This window comes from Phaethon aethereus, assembly GCF_964289735.1.
Source record: "Phaethon aethereus genome assembly, chromosome: 20".
NCBI lineage: Eukaryota > Metazoa > Chordata > Aves > Phaethontiformes > Phaethontidae > Phaethon > Phaethon aethereus.
Window position 1 is genome coordinate 6,586,169 of NC_138596.1, and position 14,823 is coordinate 6,600,991.

General features: G+C 59.2%; 1 protein-coding gene across 1 annotated transcript; it reads right to left on the reverse strand.

Annotated features, from left to right (window-relative positions):
- Positions 1–11,349: 11,349 nt before the first annotated feature.
- Positions 11,350–12,339, reverse strand: IER5L (immediate early response 5 like; the record flags this gene model as incomplete). The annotated part of the gene is made up of 1 exon (XM_082008923.1): positions 11,350–12,339. The coding sequence occupies one exon, from the start codon at positions 12,337–12,339 to the stop codon at positions 11,350–11,352; it is 990 nt and encodes a 329-aa protein (XP_081865049.1).
- Between the last annotated feature and the right edge of the window lie 2,484 nt (positions 12,340–14,823).

Genomic DNA, 14,823 nt, shown 5'->3' on the forward strand with positions numbered 1-14,823 from the left:
TTGAGCCTTGTTTCTGAGGCAGGATGAGAACTGGAACCCTTTTTTTCGGATGTTTTTCATGTCCTGCTGTAGGGGCTGACTCGGGACTTCCAGCATCAGTTTCTAGCTCAGCAGCTTTGTTGGATTTTATATAGAAAATTATACCTGGACCTTCTCATGAGTGGTTGGAGCTAACATAGATCTGCTTAACAAATGCTGGTTTTCTTGTCACTGGGTTATATCTTCTCCGTCAACGCAGGCCAACTGTGTGAGTGCATGTTGCTAAAAGTGGCAGCAGCGTGGAGGGATGGATGGTGAGCAGAAATGTCATCTTGGATCACAGATGTTTTCTTTGAAGGCTCTTGAATTCATCTTGAACGTGTCCCTTGGTGAACATGACGCACAGTGAAGGGGAAGCAGACGTAGCGTGGGTTTCTCGCCATCTTCCCACTCAGCCCACTGACCAAACCAGTTTTTTTGAATTCAGTTTTCAGAACTGGATCCTTCGGGGTTGCAGTACGTAGGCCGGTTCGTGTTTCTGTTTAACAGCTGTTGCCTTTACTTGGGGCGCGTTTCGCAAATCGCCATCAACCTTTCCCTGTTTCTTTCTTCGCAGCCCTCCTTTATAAATGATTGTTCATGGCCACCAGTAATAAATGAAGTAAGAGTTAAGAGAAGCAGCCTCGTGCAGTGATAGTAGTAAAAGAATAAAAAATAGAACTATTTCATGCCATTGTTGCTGTATTAACTTGTCCCTGGTGTGCGGCTCAGTTCCATTACGTAGTGCTGGGTTCCTGCTATTAAATAAACAAAGAAGTCCCCGCTGCAGGACCAGCATTTCTTGAGCAGCACAATCTGAGCTGGCAGTTTCCAGGATGAAGACGTACTTTGTACCCCAAGGAGCTTGTGGTGAACCGCACAAGAGCCCTGGATGCTGCACTGTGTCCCTGCAACTGCGTTGACTTCCTTCCTAAGAGAGGGAAGGAGGCAGAAATGGAGGGGAGAAGGTGGAATTGGTGGGTTAATAACTGCTAATGTAACCTGAACTCTCCCACTGCCAATGTACCGCCGGTGGGAACCTTCTATGGTTGAGAAGCTGATGGGGATCTTGCTGCTGCTTCAAGATGGACTTTCTCAGCTCAGATGTAGAATTTAACAGGACTCTTGGAAGTCATTTCATGCTCTAATAGCCAAGAGGAGAGATCGTCATCCTTTAACATTGCTTTCCCCTTGGGTGGATCAGCACTCTTCACATTGACATGGGACCAAACTCCTTGAGTGTCCTGGGGACAGACACGTCTTTCCCCGGATGGATCTTGTAAAAATTGTGCCAAGCTTCCACCTAGGATGAGCCAGGTTGAAAAAGGGCTGCCTCCACATCAGATTTAGCGAGGGCTGAACCATGACACGGGCATCTTCATCTTGGAGATATGCTTGTTCTGAAGAGCACAGAACTGTGAGCAGGCTTCGGAGGTTAGAAAAGGCTTTTGAGGGGGTGGAGTGGGTGCTTCTGCTTGCTATAAAAAGCCTTGGCTTGGGAATGTCTACATCGGACGGCTCTACGCAGGGCGTAAATACAGTTGTCGCTAAAATTGGAACAAGTCACTCCCCATGTTCCCGGTTGCAACTGTAACACAGATAATAAATAATGTTGAAATCCCTCATCAGAATTTGGGTTCCTTAACGCTTGGTGCGTGCAAACCCATGGAAACAGGAGCGGGGTCCTGCGGGAACGATACTGTGCGGCCCTGATCCAGCGGGCACCGAGGTGTGTGTTTAAGTACTCCTGAGCATATACTCGCTTCCTTTTATAAAAATAGATTAGGGATGTGCTCAAGGATTTGCTGAACCTATAAATGGAGGAAGGAGAGAAAGCAGAGGAGCAGTTCCTTATCAGCTCTTCTGTTTCTAAGACACCTGGGAGAGATAAAGCCAAGCTGACTGCACTGCACAAGTCGAGGTACCCAAATTACCTATTTTGACACTAATTCCTCCCAGTTTTATGTATGGAAACAGTTTTCTTGGAGATGGTGAGGTCTAGAGTGCTGGACCCCAGCCTGGTGAATAGTTGCATAGCTGTAGACCACTTCATGTATGCGGCATTCATGAGGTACACCAGCACTGCGCTTCTACAGCCTTTGTGTAGACACAACACTTCGGGTTTCAAGTGGTAACGCTGCTAAAGGAAATATGTATTGTACTATTACTAAAAGAGCGAAGCTTGCCAATATTCCTAAGAGTCGATATGTCCTATAATGGCTACAAACTATATAAAATTGACTGGCATGGTGGTTAGAAATCCCAGCTAGATTGTAAGATACTAGAGCGTATTCTTTTCGTGGGTACTAGCGGATGACTGAAAGCGACTGCTCTGTGAAGGATCTTACTTTTCCATGCTCGGAGCATATACCTTTAAAAATATTAGTTTAGGTATTGCATATCCCCTTTGAAAAAATACCCTTGTAGGCGAGAATAAAACTTACAAAAAGGCTGTTACAGAGATCATCAGCTCTCTATTAGATAGCTTGGAATATGCTCCACTAGCACCAGAGTTTAGTCTTCTCCAAATTACTGTAGAGGATTTGACTGTATCTTGCTGATCCATCCACATTTTAATTTCCTCTGCACGGATACATATTGCAGGATGCTGGAAATCCCCAAGCCCACTGGAGCTGCAAGACTGGATGTTTCATCCTGTAACACCAATAAAATGTTAATGCATACTAATAGCAACAGCAAAGGGGTTTATGGAGCGATCTTGGAAGTTTTTTATAATTGCCAGGGTATCTGTGTCACAGAGAATTTGGGGTTAGAGTCATCAAGTCAACACAGGAAAAGAAAACTCCTCAAATATACCTCAAACCTACTAATTTTTATAATTAAAGGGGGAAGATGGGAGATGAGTCCCTGGGGAGAGAGTCAAACATAAATTGCATATACATGAGAGAGCTGCCCACTGGTTTGGATTCAGAAGATGCGGATTCATTTGCCTACTATACCGCAGACCCCCGCTGTAACCTTAACTGAGGACACCGCCTTGGTTTCCCACCTGGAGACCAAGAAGAAAAGCACTGTCCTGCTTTATAAACCCAGTAAATCTGGGCATGAGGTGACATAAATAAATCAGTAACATGAAATCCAGGGAGCTGGGGCACGGGTTGGCTTCTCGGAGCACTGCATTGCCTGGCTGGAGCATCTCGCGACTTCTAGCAGCTCCTCGCGTTTTCACTCGGCTCAGCCTGGCGGCGTGGTCCTGTTTACTGCAACCTAAGATACAAAAAAAAAAAAGAGATAAATTTAAAATTGGGGTCGGAGGGGCCAGGTTTCCTCCGTCTTGCAGCGTTTCCACGTGCTGCTCTTGCTGAAGCTACCAGTTGCGTCCCTCATCCTGCCTGTCCTGAACACGCATCTCTGGGATGCGCCAGTTGCTGCCCGTTGGTGTTGGTATTGACCATGGGACAAATAACGTAGCAGCAAGGCTGTGGAGATCGTGCCCCGTTAGAAGCACCACACCGGGAGCCGCTGATCCGCCCCGGCCGGCGGTCGGCTCCACCGTTTCTCGTGCTGGACCGGAGCACATGGTCTCCGTGGTCCATGGGCAGAAGGGGAAGAGCCTGGATGACCACAGCGCTGCTTGTTGTAATAGATGTTCTCCAAAACCTGGGGGTTTTCCAGAGTCAACAGAACCCAAGGCAAGGTATAAGCCCGAGGCGTTGCCTAACCCGGCAGGCACCGGAGGGCCAAGCTGCAGAAGCTCTCCATGAAAATGCCCCTTAAACAACGTCAGGCTGAGTTAATCCAGTGGTAGCGCCGGGGGGACGAACTGAAGGCTCAATCCTCCCCCTTACGTCCTCTTGTCCCTGAGCCGGAGGACGGACCCCAGCGCGCAGCGCTGCAGAGCCTGGGATATTCGTGTCCTGCCTTTCGGGGCTTTTTAATCATGTTCTCGCCTTCTGGTTCGTGCAAAAGGGGAAGAGCCGGAATTATTTGTGGTGCTGTGGGGACCTCAAGCACGGTCTTTGCTGGGGGGAGATGGGTGATGGAGGAGAGCAGCCGTGGAGCCTGGACCGGGGGTGGGTGACCTCTGGCCCTGAGGGTCCTCCAGGTTTTTGTAGGACCACATCCAGGGTGCTGCTTTGCCCCTGCACGGGGTCATCCCTCATCCCGACCCAAGTCCTGCTGGAAGACTTACACTGGCATGGGGCTGCTGCGGGCGAAGCCCATCACTTCACACACGTATCTTGGGCTGGTTTTTGCTCTCCAGCACCAAAGCAAACGAAACGGCGAGTTTCTGAAACACCGTTCCCCGAGCTGTACGTCCGACAAGCCCTGGCTCTCTGCTACGCGGGAGCACATAGGAATATCCCTGAATCCTGAGCATCCTGGCACCCCGTTTGCAAATGGTTTAGGAGCAGAAGCAGGTTCCTGTCTGGGGTGTGCAGCCCCCAACGCTGCTGAGCATGTGTGCGAATGCCAGCGGTGCCGTGCGGGGCGCGAGCAGCACCGGGCTGCGCGCGGCAGCCGCGCTGAGGAGACGTGGGCGCGGGCACGGCATGTCGTGGTGGTGTTTTGTTCATCCTCGCTAGGGAGCAGAGGAGAAACAAAAGCTGGAGCAGCGCAGGGCACCAGGCGGGCTGGCCGACGAGCAGGAAAAATTAATTGTGTGGAATTTCATCGGGGAGCTTGAAAAGAGGTGATTTTGTGAGCAAATAAGTCGCCTTGCAGAGCAGAACTTCCCCATCTCCAATTTCAAAATTCTGTTCACATCAACATCCACTCTCATGTCGTAAAACCTGTGGAAAAAGGGAGAAAAAAAACAGCTTCACATGTTTCAGTGCAAAAGCCTCATTTTGGTGAGGAAAAGGTGGGGAAACCACTGCTTTGGTGGTAGGTGATAATAAAACAAGCCCCCAAAATGACAGTGTGGAAATTCTCAGGGACCTGAGGCAGGCGAGGCTGCCCCAAAGCGCGGGGCTGCTCCTGCCCATGCCGGGCTGAGCCCGAGCCGGGCCGTGAGGCGGCCGCTGGAGTCCAGCCCCGACCTTGAAAGACGCGACTTTTCGCTTTACCCAGCTTGGGAAGAGCGAAGAGCGGATTCGGTCAGGACTGACTTCGGAAGTGCCTCTGGCTTCGCGCTGCAGCCGCCGTCCCCGTTTCCCACGTCAGAAAGGCGGGAGCAGGGGCACGGGCAGGTGCTGCGCTGCCATACGTATGAGTCCCCGTGAGTCTGGCACAACCGGAGCAGGCGGAAAACGCTCCCTCCTGGCCATGGGTCCGGCCCGAGGGGGACCTGGCAGCCAGGCAGCTTCGGTCCCATAAGAGCAGCCGGAGGAGGGTAGCAAGGAGCAGGGAGGGTCCAGAGCAGCATCCTGGGCGGCTCATGAGGGTTTCGTCGCTCCGGGGAAAGCCCTTTCCCGGCCTCTGGGCAGCAGCACATTTGGGGTTAATGCTCTGCCTCGTCCCCACAGGTGTGGGGCAGGTGCCTCTGCTCAGCTGGGCAAATGATGGGGCCAGAAGTGAGGATAAGAGCAGGGTTGGGTGGGTTTCTCCCCTTCCTTGCTCCACTCCTTTCTCCATAGGACCTGAGGTCAGTTGGTGCCTTTCCTGAGGAAGAGGAGCCAGGGCAGCTCTGCTCTGAGGGAGCTGGTGCCCAGGAGAGCCGGTGAGCCTGCTGCTGGCTTATGAATTTTGCTTGGCTGAGCTGTGTTAGTCCCAGTGTGGAGATGTTAGCAGCTGGGTTTCCCATTTCCCAGCTTGTGGGGGTAGCAGGTCCTTCTCTGGAGACCCCTCGTTGGGTTCATGTGGTGGAAAGGTGGCTGAGGGGGGCTGCGTGCCCCTGCTCTGCTGCCGGGATCTGCCCAGCTTGTGTCTCTGTGGTGCTGGCAAATCCCCAAAGCGTCCGGCGTCAGCGTCTTCCGAACGCCGGGGGAGGTTTTTGCTGCTCCTACTATACAACTGAGATACTCGTGTGTCGATGGTGGTGGCGGTGTGTTGCTGAGATGGCTGCTTTGTGCTTAGCGTCCGCTTCTGCGCAAAGCGCTTTTTACTCCAATGTTTCTATCGTGTTGGTTTTGCTGTTAGATATAAGGGACAGCATCTTCTGCCACACAACAGCCGCCTCTTAACTTTCCCAACGCGTGCTGGTAAAGCCAGGGTAAGCTTAACTCAAGCAGCAACATTAATCATCAAACCTATAAGCAAGATATAGAAAGGCCAAATGTGAATAATTACCGCTCAGATGCTAATTACCCAGGCCCAGACCAACCCCAATGTACTGAACGCACCGCTGAGGGGAGCGGCCTCTTGACCACGTTGCTGTGTCCCCCATAGCTCTCCTACTGCTCTCTGCAGGGGACTCCTCCAAACATCTGCTAACACGTGCACGTCCCAAAATATACTTCTGCTCATTCGTATTTGAGCTGGGGAGATGAGACGGGAGGGGTCCGACTCGCAGGCGACGGATGGAAGGAAGGGCAGCCCCTGAGCTGGGATCGGCAGAGCAGCGAGTGGCTCTTCTGGGGACGCGCTGCTGGGTCTGGGTACAGTCCCGTTCTTGGTCCTCGTGGTTTAGGAGGAGATGGAGCAGCTCCATCTGTGGGTCAGCACTTGGGAACTGGTGCCTGGCTCGTGGTGCAAGGGTGGGTTTTCCTTGGGTGGGTGCCCAACCCCTCCCGGGGGAGCTGCGTGCTGGGGCTGAGCTGTGCTGGCAGCCTGGGAGGTGCGAGGGGTCAGTTCTCCATCACCGCGTCCGTCCTCGTCCCTCCTGGTGCGGAAGGACCTGCTGGGTGTGCAGTGATGGCCTCTCCCAGGCTGAGCCGCTCCAGCGGCGCGAGGACCTGGCCGAGCGCGTGGCTTTGGCACTGGAGTTGATGCACGACTTCCTCGTGCCAGATCGGAGCCCTCCAGACACCCGTGGGGTGTTCCTGGTGCTGGGCAGAGCCCCGTGGTGCTGGGGACTGCTGTCAGTGAGCCCAGCCCTGCCGTCGCCTCTGGGTCGGGGAAATAAAGGCGAGAGCCGTGCCGGACCCTCCTGGGCTCTGCAGGCAGCTGCCGGCGGCTTTCTGCCCCTCCTGCCCGCTGTGCCGAGGGCAGCTCGTGGGGGAAGGCAGGGTGGGCTCAGGCGCTGCACCAGCTTCAGGCTGAATTTCTGCCTCTGTTACCAGAGACAGCATCTTCCCCCGAACCAAGGGGGTTCAGCAGAGTGACACCGAGGGTACCCCAAGAACCGGATCCGCCTGCAGAGAGCGTTTTGCATGGTGAAGGGAAGGGCACAGCTGTCTCAGTGCTGGCAGAGTGAGCGGTGTGCGTGCACGGAGGCGGTTCCCCCGCCACGGCAGGGTGCGGGGCCCCGCCGGCCCCCCTCGCGCTCCCCCATCTCCCACCGCCCGCGGCTCTGTGCCAGCCAAACCTCCACCCGCCCCCTCCGCCGGACGCCTCTGCGCTTTCCTCCTGCTCCAGGGCTGCCGGGCACAGAATCCTGGCGATGCCCGTTCACCGGGGCACTAACAGGAGATAGGACATGGAAGGATTTTTAGGGTCAAACTCTTTGGTGTTGGCAACGCCGGCTCTAAGGTCTGGCAGCGCTGGGGCACGTTGAACCGTGCTGGGGGGCAGATGTGGGATGGGGACAGGCGCTGACATGGGAGCAGAGCTCATGGCTGGGCTGGGGGGGGCTGGCGGTGGCAGCTGAGCTCCCCCAGACTTCGGCTCCTCCACCCTGCTCCAGCCCATCTGCCCAGCACCTTTCACCCTACATAGGGACCGGAGGGGTGGGGGGGCCGAGGTGGCGGGTGCCTACCGGGGTGCATGGGGGGCACAGCCCCCTTCCCTGCAAGCGCACAGGGGGTTCAGCCGAGTTGCAAAGAGATCAAAACATTTTGTGCCTGGAAGACGAGGAGCGTGTGTGAGAGTAAGGATGGGCTTGTGTTGGGGGGGTGCAACCTTCCCCTGTCACCTCCCTTCTAGCCTGAATGCTTCTGCCATCATGATTAATTTATCAGGTACTTATGAATATGCAGATGAGACTGGTTTCCAGGCTCTGCTTTCAGGAGAGAGGCTGTGTGATGGGCTTTCTGCTGCTGCTGCCTTCGTAAGAAGAGAAATGTCATGTACCGGGGCTTAAAATAAATAAATAACTGTGCTGCCGAGAGTGTCCAAGTCTCAGCGGCTCTGTGGAGCTGCGGGATCCCCTCGTTCCTCAGTGTCAGGAATTTTATGAGTGTCCCCATGGCATATGCACCCCGTCTCCCCCACCCCGCGTGGTTGCTGGTGGTGCCGAGGTGTCTTTGCCAATTCCAGCCTTTGAAACCTTGACTGAAGCCCCAGAAACTTCCACCATGGACGGGGGTGAGGGCCGGGTCACCCCAGGAGAGGGGAGGTTCGAAGAGGTGGGTGTGCCTGGGGGGGGGTCAAGTCCTGCAAGAACTGGGGGGTTACTCCTGGTGGTGGTTGCTTTAGCACTGGAAACCTCAAAGTCTGGGAGATGGGGAGCAGTTTGGGAGGCTAGTGAGTGTGTGCATGTGGCCGTTTGGTTAAAGCCAGCTCTGCCCCTTGCTTGCAGGGCTGCCTGGAGCCGGGGGTGTGGGGCAGGGGCTCTTTGGGATTTGGGGTTCAGCACCTGGCTGCGCTGAACCGTTGGCACCCGCACAAGTACCTGGTTTTTTAAACTTCCCCCAGAGAACTCTGCGCGGCAGCCGGGGCTGCGCACCCGGGAGCTGCTGCTGCTTACCCAGCTGCCCGGGTCCCTTTCCAGCTGCCTTGGTGCTGGGCAGCCAAGCACCCTGGTGTGGGGAGCAGGATGGGGCCAGGTGAGGCCTCGGTGGGTCCTGGCCCCACGGCCTGGAGCAGGGAAAGGGCTTCTCCCCGGCTCCATAGGTGAATCTCTCGAGGTCAAAGAGTCCGAGCCCTGGGTTTCGCAGTGCGCTCGGCATCGCTCCCGCCAGCCCCGCTGCGCCTGGGGGGGGCGGGTTGTAGGTTTTATACTTTTAATTTTAATTCCATTTCTGGGGCTGTGTGGAGCGGCAGGGACGGAGGGGAGCGCGGCTCGGCCCCACAGCCGAGGGCGCTGCCCCGGGGGCGGGGGGGGCGCAGCGCGGCCCCCTCTGCCCCCGGCGGGGTCGCGGCCGCCCCCTCCAGCCCCAGCGGGGCGCTGCGGGCCCCGTGGCGGGCGCCAGGGGGCGCTGTGGGCGCGGAGCGGCGCGCGGGCGCGGAGCGCAGCCGGGCGGGCGGGGGGAGCGCTCCGCTCCTCGGCCTCTCTGCGGCTCTAAGGCGCCCGCGGAGCCCACCCCTCCGCTCCCCAGTCCCCCTTTTTATGGGGGTGTTTCTGTCTCCGGGAGAGCGGGAAGGTTGCGCTGCTGCGGTGATGCGCGGGGCTGGGGAGGGGTTTTTTATTGGGGTGGGCTGGGCGTGCGGGGGTGAGAGGAGTGGCTCCAGCTGCGGGATTTGCGCTGGGTGCTGGAAACTGCGGGTTTTGCACGAGGCTTAAAAAAAAAAAAAGTTAGGAAAAAAAAAAATCTGTCCTCCCCAGGCGGGGGGGGGTGGGGGGGGCGGGAGCGGGGGAGGCGCCCCCGCGGAGTGGGGAAAAAATACACAAAAAGGGGGAGAGAGAAAAAAAAAAAGGAAAACCCGCCCGCAGCACGGAGCGGCCCCGCGCGGTGATAACAAACTCCAACTCAAAAAAAAAAAAAAAAAAAAAAAAAAAAAAAAAAAAAGAGAGGAAACTTCCCGAGCGCATCGGGGGACGCGGAGCAGCGCGCGGGGGGGCCGGGCGGCGCAGAGCCGCGCAGGTAGGGGCAGGGCCAGCGGGTCCCGCCGGCTGCCCCCGCCGAGGGGAGCGGGGAGGGGGGCCCAAGCCCCGGCTCCTTCCCCACCTGGGACTAGCTGTGCGTGGGCCCCCACGGGCGGTCTGTCCCCTCCTGCCAGCCGAGAGGGGCGGAGAGGGTTGGGGAGGGGACAGCGGGGGTTCGCCGGGGCCGGGGGGAGGCGGGGGGGTGGGAGCCTCCGCCAAGGCTCCCCGGTGCCGAGGGGAAGCGGCGGCTCAGGAGAGGGGCTTCCGCGGGCTGCGGTGCGAAGGAAAGCGAGGGCACAGCAACTTTATAATCGACTTTTTATTAAGCTTATAAATTTAAACAAATCTGAACAGTTTTACCCGGTGATATACAATTCCATACGCACAAAAATACAGGCTTACAAACAAAGAAAAAGGAGAAAGAAAAAAAAAAAGAGACAGACCCCATCAGCCCGTTTGGCAAAGCATCCTCGGTTACACACAGCGCCGGTACCGTGAAGTTGGGAGCGGGCAGGCTGCAAAAAAAAAAAAACAAAACAACGAGGGAGGGGACGACCAGAAAACCCACCTTTTTAAAACAAAAGGTTTTTCTTTAAAAAAAAATTAATATATATATTAAAAAATCAAGAGACTCTACAGGAGACAGATCTCTTCACAAGAGCGAACAATGCTGGTTTTACGATTCGGAAGGCTGAAACCAGAACAGTTGAACTTACTTAAGGAAAAAAAAAAAAAAGGAAAGGAGTAAGAGACCCGGCACAGCACCGCGGGGAGGCGAGCAGCGTTACGCGGTTACCTACGGCTGCACAGCCGCGCACCGAGGCGGAGGCTCCGGGCTGCCGGGGGCGGCTCGCCCCCTCCCCGGCGAGGAGCAGCCCGGAGGGAGCCCCCCCTACACCCCCAAATTCAACTCTCGTAAACCCCCCGGCGTTACCCCGGCACGGGTGGGGGGAAGGAGAAGTCACATCGCGCACGTTTCTTCTGGGAGGAAAGTTGAAATGTTTTCATTTCTGCCTTTTTTTTTTTTTCCTTTTAAATATATAAAGAAACGCACAAAAGCCAACCGGCAGCGGTTGCTTTCCCTCCCTGCACCCCAAAACACCCAAGGGGGGCCGGAGGGGGTCCCGGCTCTCACGTGGCGGCCCCCCCGCCAGCACCGGCCCCGGGAAACCCGCCGCCGAGAGCGCCCGAGCGGACACAAAGAGGATTAGTTAAATAGGTGCTTCGGGCTTTTGGTGTTTTGTTTTTGTTTGCTTATTGCTTTGGGTTCCCCCCCCCCCCTTCTCATCTCTGCAAAAATAAAGTCCCAAGATCTTAGATATTTTTTTTCCTTTATTGTACAATTTATAAAACACTAGCGTGGCTCTGCCCTCCCCACCTCCCCTGCGCACCCCTCGGCACCCCCCACCCCTCTCCCCAACCCCCCTCCCCGCCTTTGTTTCAGGGTTCCCCCCCTCCTCCCGCCCCCCCACCCCCTCTTTCCTCCGGAGCCGCTGTCCCTCGGATCGCACCCCCGTTTCGCAAACCTCGTCCCGTCCCCCCCCCCCACGCCCGCCGCCCCACTCCCGGCTCCCCACTCCTCCCTAGAACGCGACGATGGCCCGAGTCCAGGCTCCCAGGCTCGCCAGCGCCTGCTTGCTGCACAGCTGCCCGTTGAGGGGCTGCTCCGAGTCCGCTTGCTGCCGGCTCACCAGCCCCGTGAAACCGGAGCCGAAGATGGAGATCAAGTTGGAGATGTTAGAAGAGTCCTGGGGGTGCTCGGCGCTGTACTCCTCGAAACGGGCGCGTTTGGTGCACGGGGCGAAGGGGGGGCCGCCCGCCACCCCGCCTCCCCCCGGTTCCCCTTCCTCCACCCCCTCCTCTTCCTCCTCCTGCCCCGGGTAATACTTGCGCTTGGTGCCCGGGGCGGGCGGCGGGGAGGCGAGCCCCGGTGCCGGCTGGCAGCAGCAAGGGCACTGCGAGCAGCAGTCCTGGTGCAAGTACCCGTTCTCCACCGTGGTCACGACGTGAGTGTCCAAATCCAGCACCGTCGTGCGGCTGCTACAGTGCGGTGCCCCGCCGCTCCCGAAGTCACAGCCGGCGGCGTAGAGCAGCCCCGGGGCCGCGCTGCCGCCGCCGCCGGGACCGGCGCTGCCGGCGGCCCGGTAGAAGCCCGGGGACGAGTCTCTGCAGGGCGCTCGCTGCAGCTCCGGGGGCGCGGCGCACACCGGCACCTCCAACAGCTCCGCACCGCTCCGCCCCACCGCGCAGCTCCGCGCCTCGCGGTCCTGCGTGTCGGTGGGCAGCGGGAGAGCCGCCAGCTCCGGCGGGGCGGCGGCGGCGGGCGGCGGGCAGGCGGGCATGGCGAGGAGCGGGGCGCCGTCGGGGTAGTGCTGCTGGCGGCGGCAGAGCTCGGCGTAGCGCTCGCTCAGGTAGAGCTGCCGGGCGTTGCGGAGCACATAGGAGACGAGCAGGTTCTTGTGGAGCTTGATGCCGCCTCGCTGCGTGCGGGAGCTGTGGATCTTCCGCAGGGAAATACTGATCAAACTCTGCGCATCGAGGGTGCACTCCATCCTCCTCCGGCCCCTCAGCATCTGCTCTCGCCACCCGCGCAGCCAGGCACCCCGGGCCGCATCCACACGGCGGCCGGGCGGGTGCGGAGGGCGGCAGAAAGGGAGGATAAAGAGGCGGCGGGGGGGGGAGGAGGAGGGAAATAGAGGGGGGGGGAAAGGGGAAAGGGGGGGGAAGAGCCTGAGGTCGCTGGAGGGGGGGGAAATAGAGAGGGGTGTCTTCAGGGGGCGGCCAGCGGCGGGAGCTGAGCGGGCATCGCCGCGCGCGCCGGTGCCTCCCGCTGCCGCCGCCGCGCTCCGTGCAGGCACGGCGCGTGCAGACAGCGCCGCGCGCGCCCCCGCCCTCCCCGTGCGGCGCCGCCCCCGCCCGCCCTCCGCGCGCGCGCGCCGGCCCCGCCCCTTTTCTCTTCGCTCCCCAATCTCTCGCCCCCCCCCCGCCCCCGCCGACCCGTACCTGTCGCGCAGCGGCACTGAGCGCCCGCCCGCCCACCCCCCGCCTTTTATAGCGCCGCGCCGGCCACGCCACACCCCCCCCGCGCGTGCGGCCAACGGGGAAGCGGCGGGCGGCCTGACGGGCGGGAGCGACGGCCAATAGGGGCGAGGCGGGCCCCTCGCGCCGTTCAAATGCTGACAGGCGCGGCGCGGCACAGGTCGGGAGGGTGGCGGGGACTCGTTCCGGGGGCTGCCGGGCCGGGGGGGATACGCCGCACTGGCGGGACCGGGTGCGCCGCTTCCCTCACCCAGGTGAGCGGGGTGAGGCCTCCGCCCCGGTGGGCGGCCCCGGGCAGCCGTGAGGGCGGGGACGCCCCCCGGGGACGCGGCACGGAACGCCCCGCTCCGCTCTCTGGGGCCAGCACCGCCCCCCTCTCACAGTGACACCCCCGGCAGCACTGCCTATCCCCAGCACCCTTGGTGGTACCGGCACCCCCCAGCACGCTGGGAGCCCCCTCCCCGGCCGCGCTGCAGGGCCTGCCCCAGCAGTACCCCCCGTGCACCCCCTCCGCTTGGGGCTGCCCTAGCCCCGCGACCTTAAAGGCTGTGCAGGGCTGCGGTACCCCAGCACTGCGGGGTCCCCCCCGCCCCGGCTGGGACACCCCCTTCTCCCGTTTTGCAAGCACTCACCTTCACCCCACGCTCCGTGGAAAGGAGTCAGGACTGCGTATCAGCGTATCAGTGCTCAGACGGTGCCCCAATCACACCGGTTTTTCCCCCGAAGTGGGAGTAGGAGCACGCACGGGTTGTTGCTAATTAAGGGCTCCCATCTCACCTCGTTGCACACAGATGCCTTGAATCTGCAGCGCAGCGGGGCCCCCTGCCCCAAAGGGTGCCCCCTCACAGGCTGCACGTGATGAGGGGGGCAGGCCCTTGCGGGATGTATGGGGTTAGGGGGGTGCAGGGCCTTTGGGGCTGCCCCCCGTGGTGGCTGCTCAAAGGACCTGGCAACCAAGGGCCCCAGCCCTCTGCCCGGCAGCAGTACTTGGGGAAGCCGGTGCAGCTGCAGGGGAGCAACCCTGGGCCGGCAGGTAAGAGCTGGGTCCGGGTGTGCAGCTGGGGGCTCTTGGGGAAGGGGCGGTGAGTTGGGGAGCCCGGGAGGGACCGCAGTGCTGGGGCAATGGGAGCTGCTTCTGAAACAGCATCTTCTGTAGAAAGCGGAAGGTAGGGGAGAGAGGAAGGGGTTTCCCCACTGACTGCAGAGGTTCCCCATGCTGGGTGCCCGCTCCGGGTGATGTGCTGGTGTGCATACCTTAGCAGTGACTACAGGCAGCCTCGTGTCTGCAGGTGGTAGAGAGCAAACCTCCGAAGTCCTCAGTCCCGCCAGTGCAGCCCAAGCTCCAAACCACAGGGGCAGTCGCACAAGGTTGTCGCTGGGCTCGTCAGCTTTGGGAGCACCGTGCGAAGCCCGGGGCTGTGGGGGCATGCTCGGAGGGCTGGGGGATTTGCTTGCTTCCCAGCCTGGCTGGACTCCGCTGGCTCGGCTCACCCATGTCCTCCACACAACGGAAAGGGAGCAGGCACAGCACCACAGAGGATTTTCTCCCCGTGGAAGGGCCCTTGGGACAGCAGCTGGGCTGAGGCAGCTCGTTGCCCCCTGAGTGGCAGCTGGCTAAGTCCTCCTTGCTTGTGCAACCTTGCTTGTGGAGCAACCTTCTCCACAATCTGCCCTCAGTCATGCAAACCGGGGTGAATGACAGTCTGTGCATTCCCCAGCTCTTGTAGGATGCTCTTGACCAGCTTTCGTTGTTTGTAACATGGAAAATAATCATGACCCTGTCCAGAGGGTGGCTGTAGCTCAAGGTGGTGGGTATGGGCAGCATCTGAGATGGGGAATTGTGCCATCTCCTTCCTCTCCTCCACCAGTCTCTCTCCCTTGCAACCCTTCCTCGCTGCAGGTTGGCTTTTCCAAGGCTGTGTCTGTGCTGTAGCCGGAGATCTGGGAGGTGATACCCAGAGCTACGCAGCTGCGGCTCTGCAGTGCTCTCTCTCTGTGGCCTCCTGGGCACCGGGGAG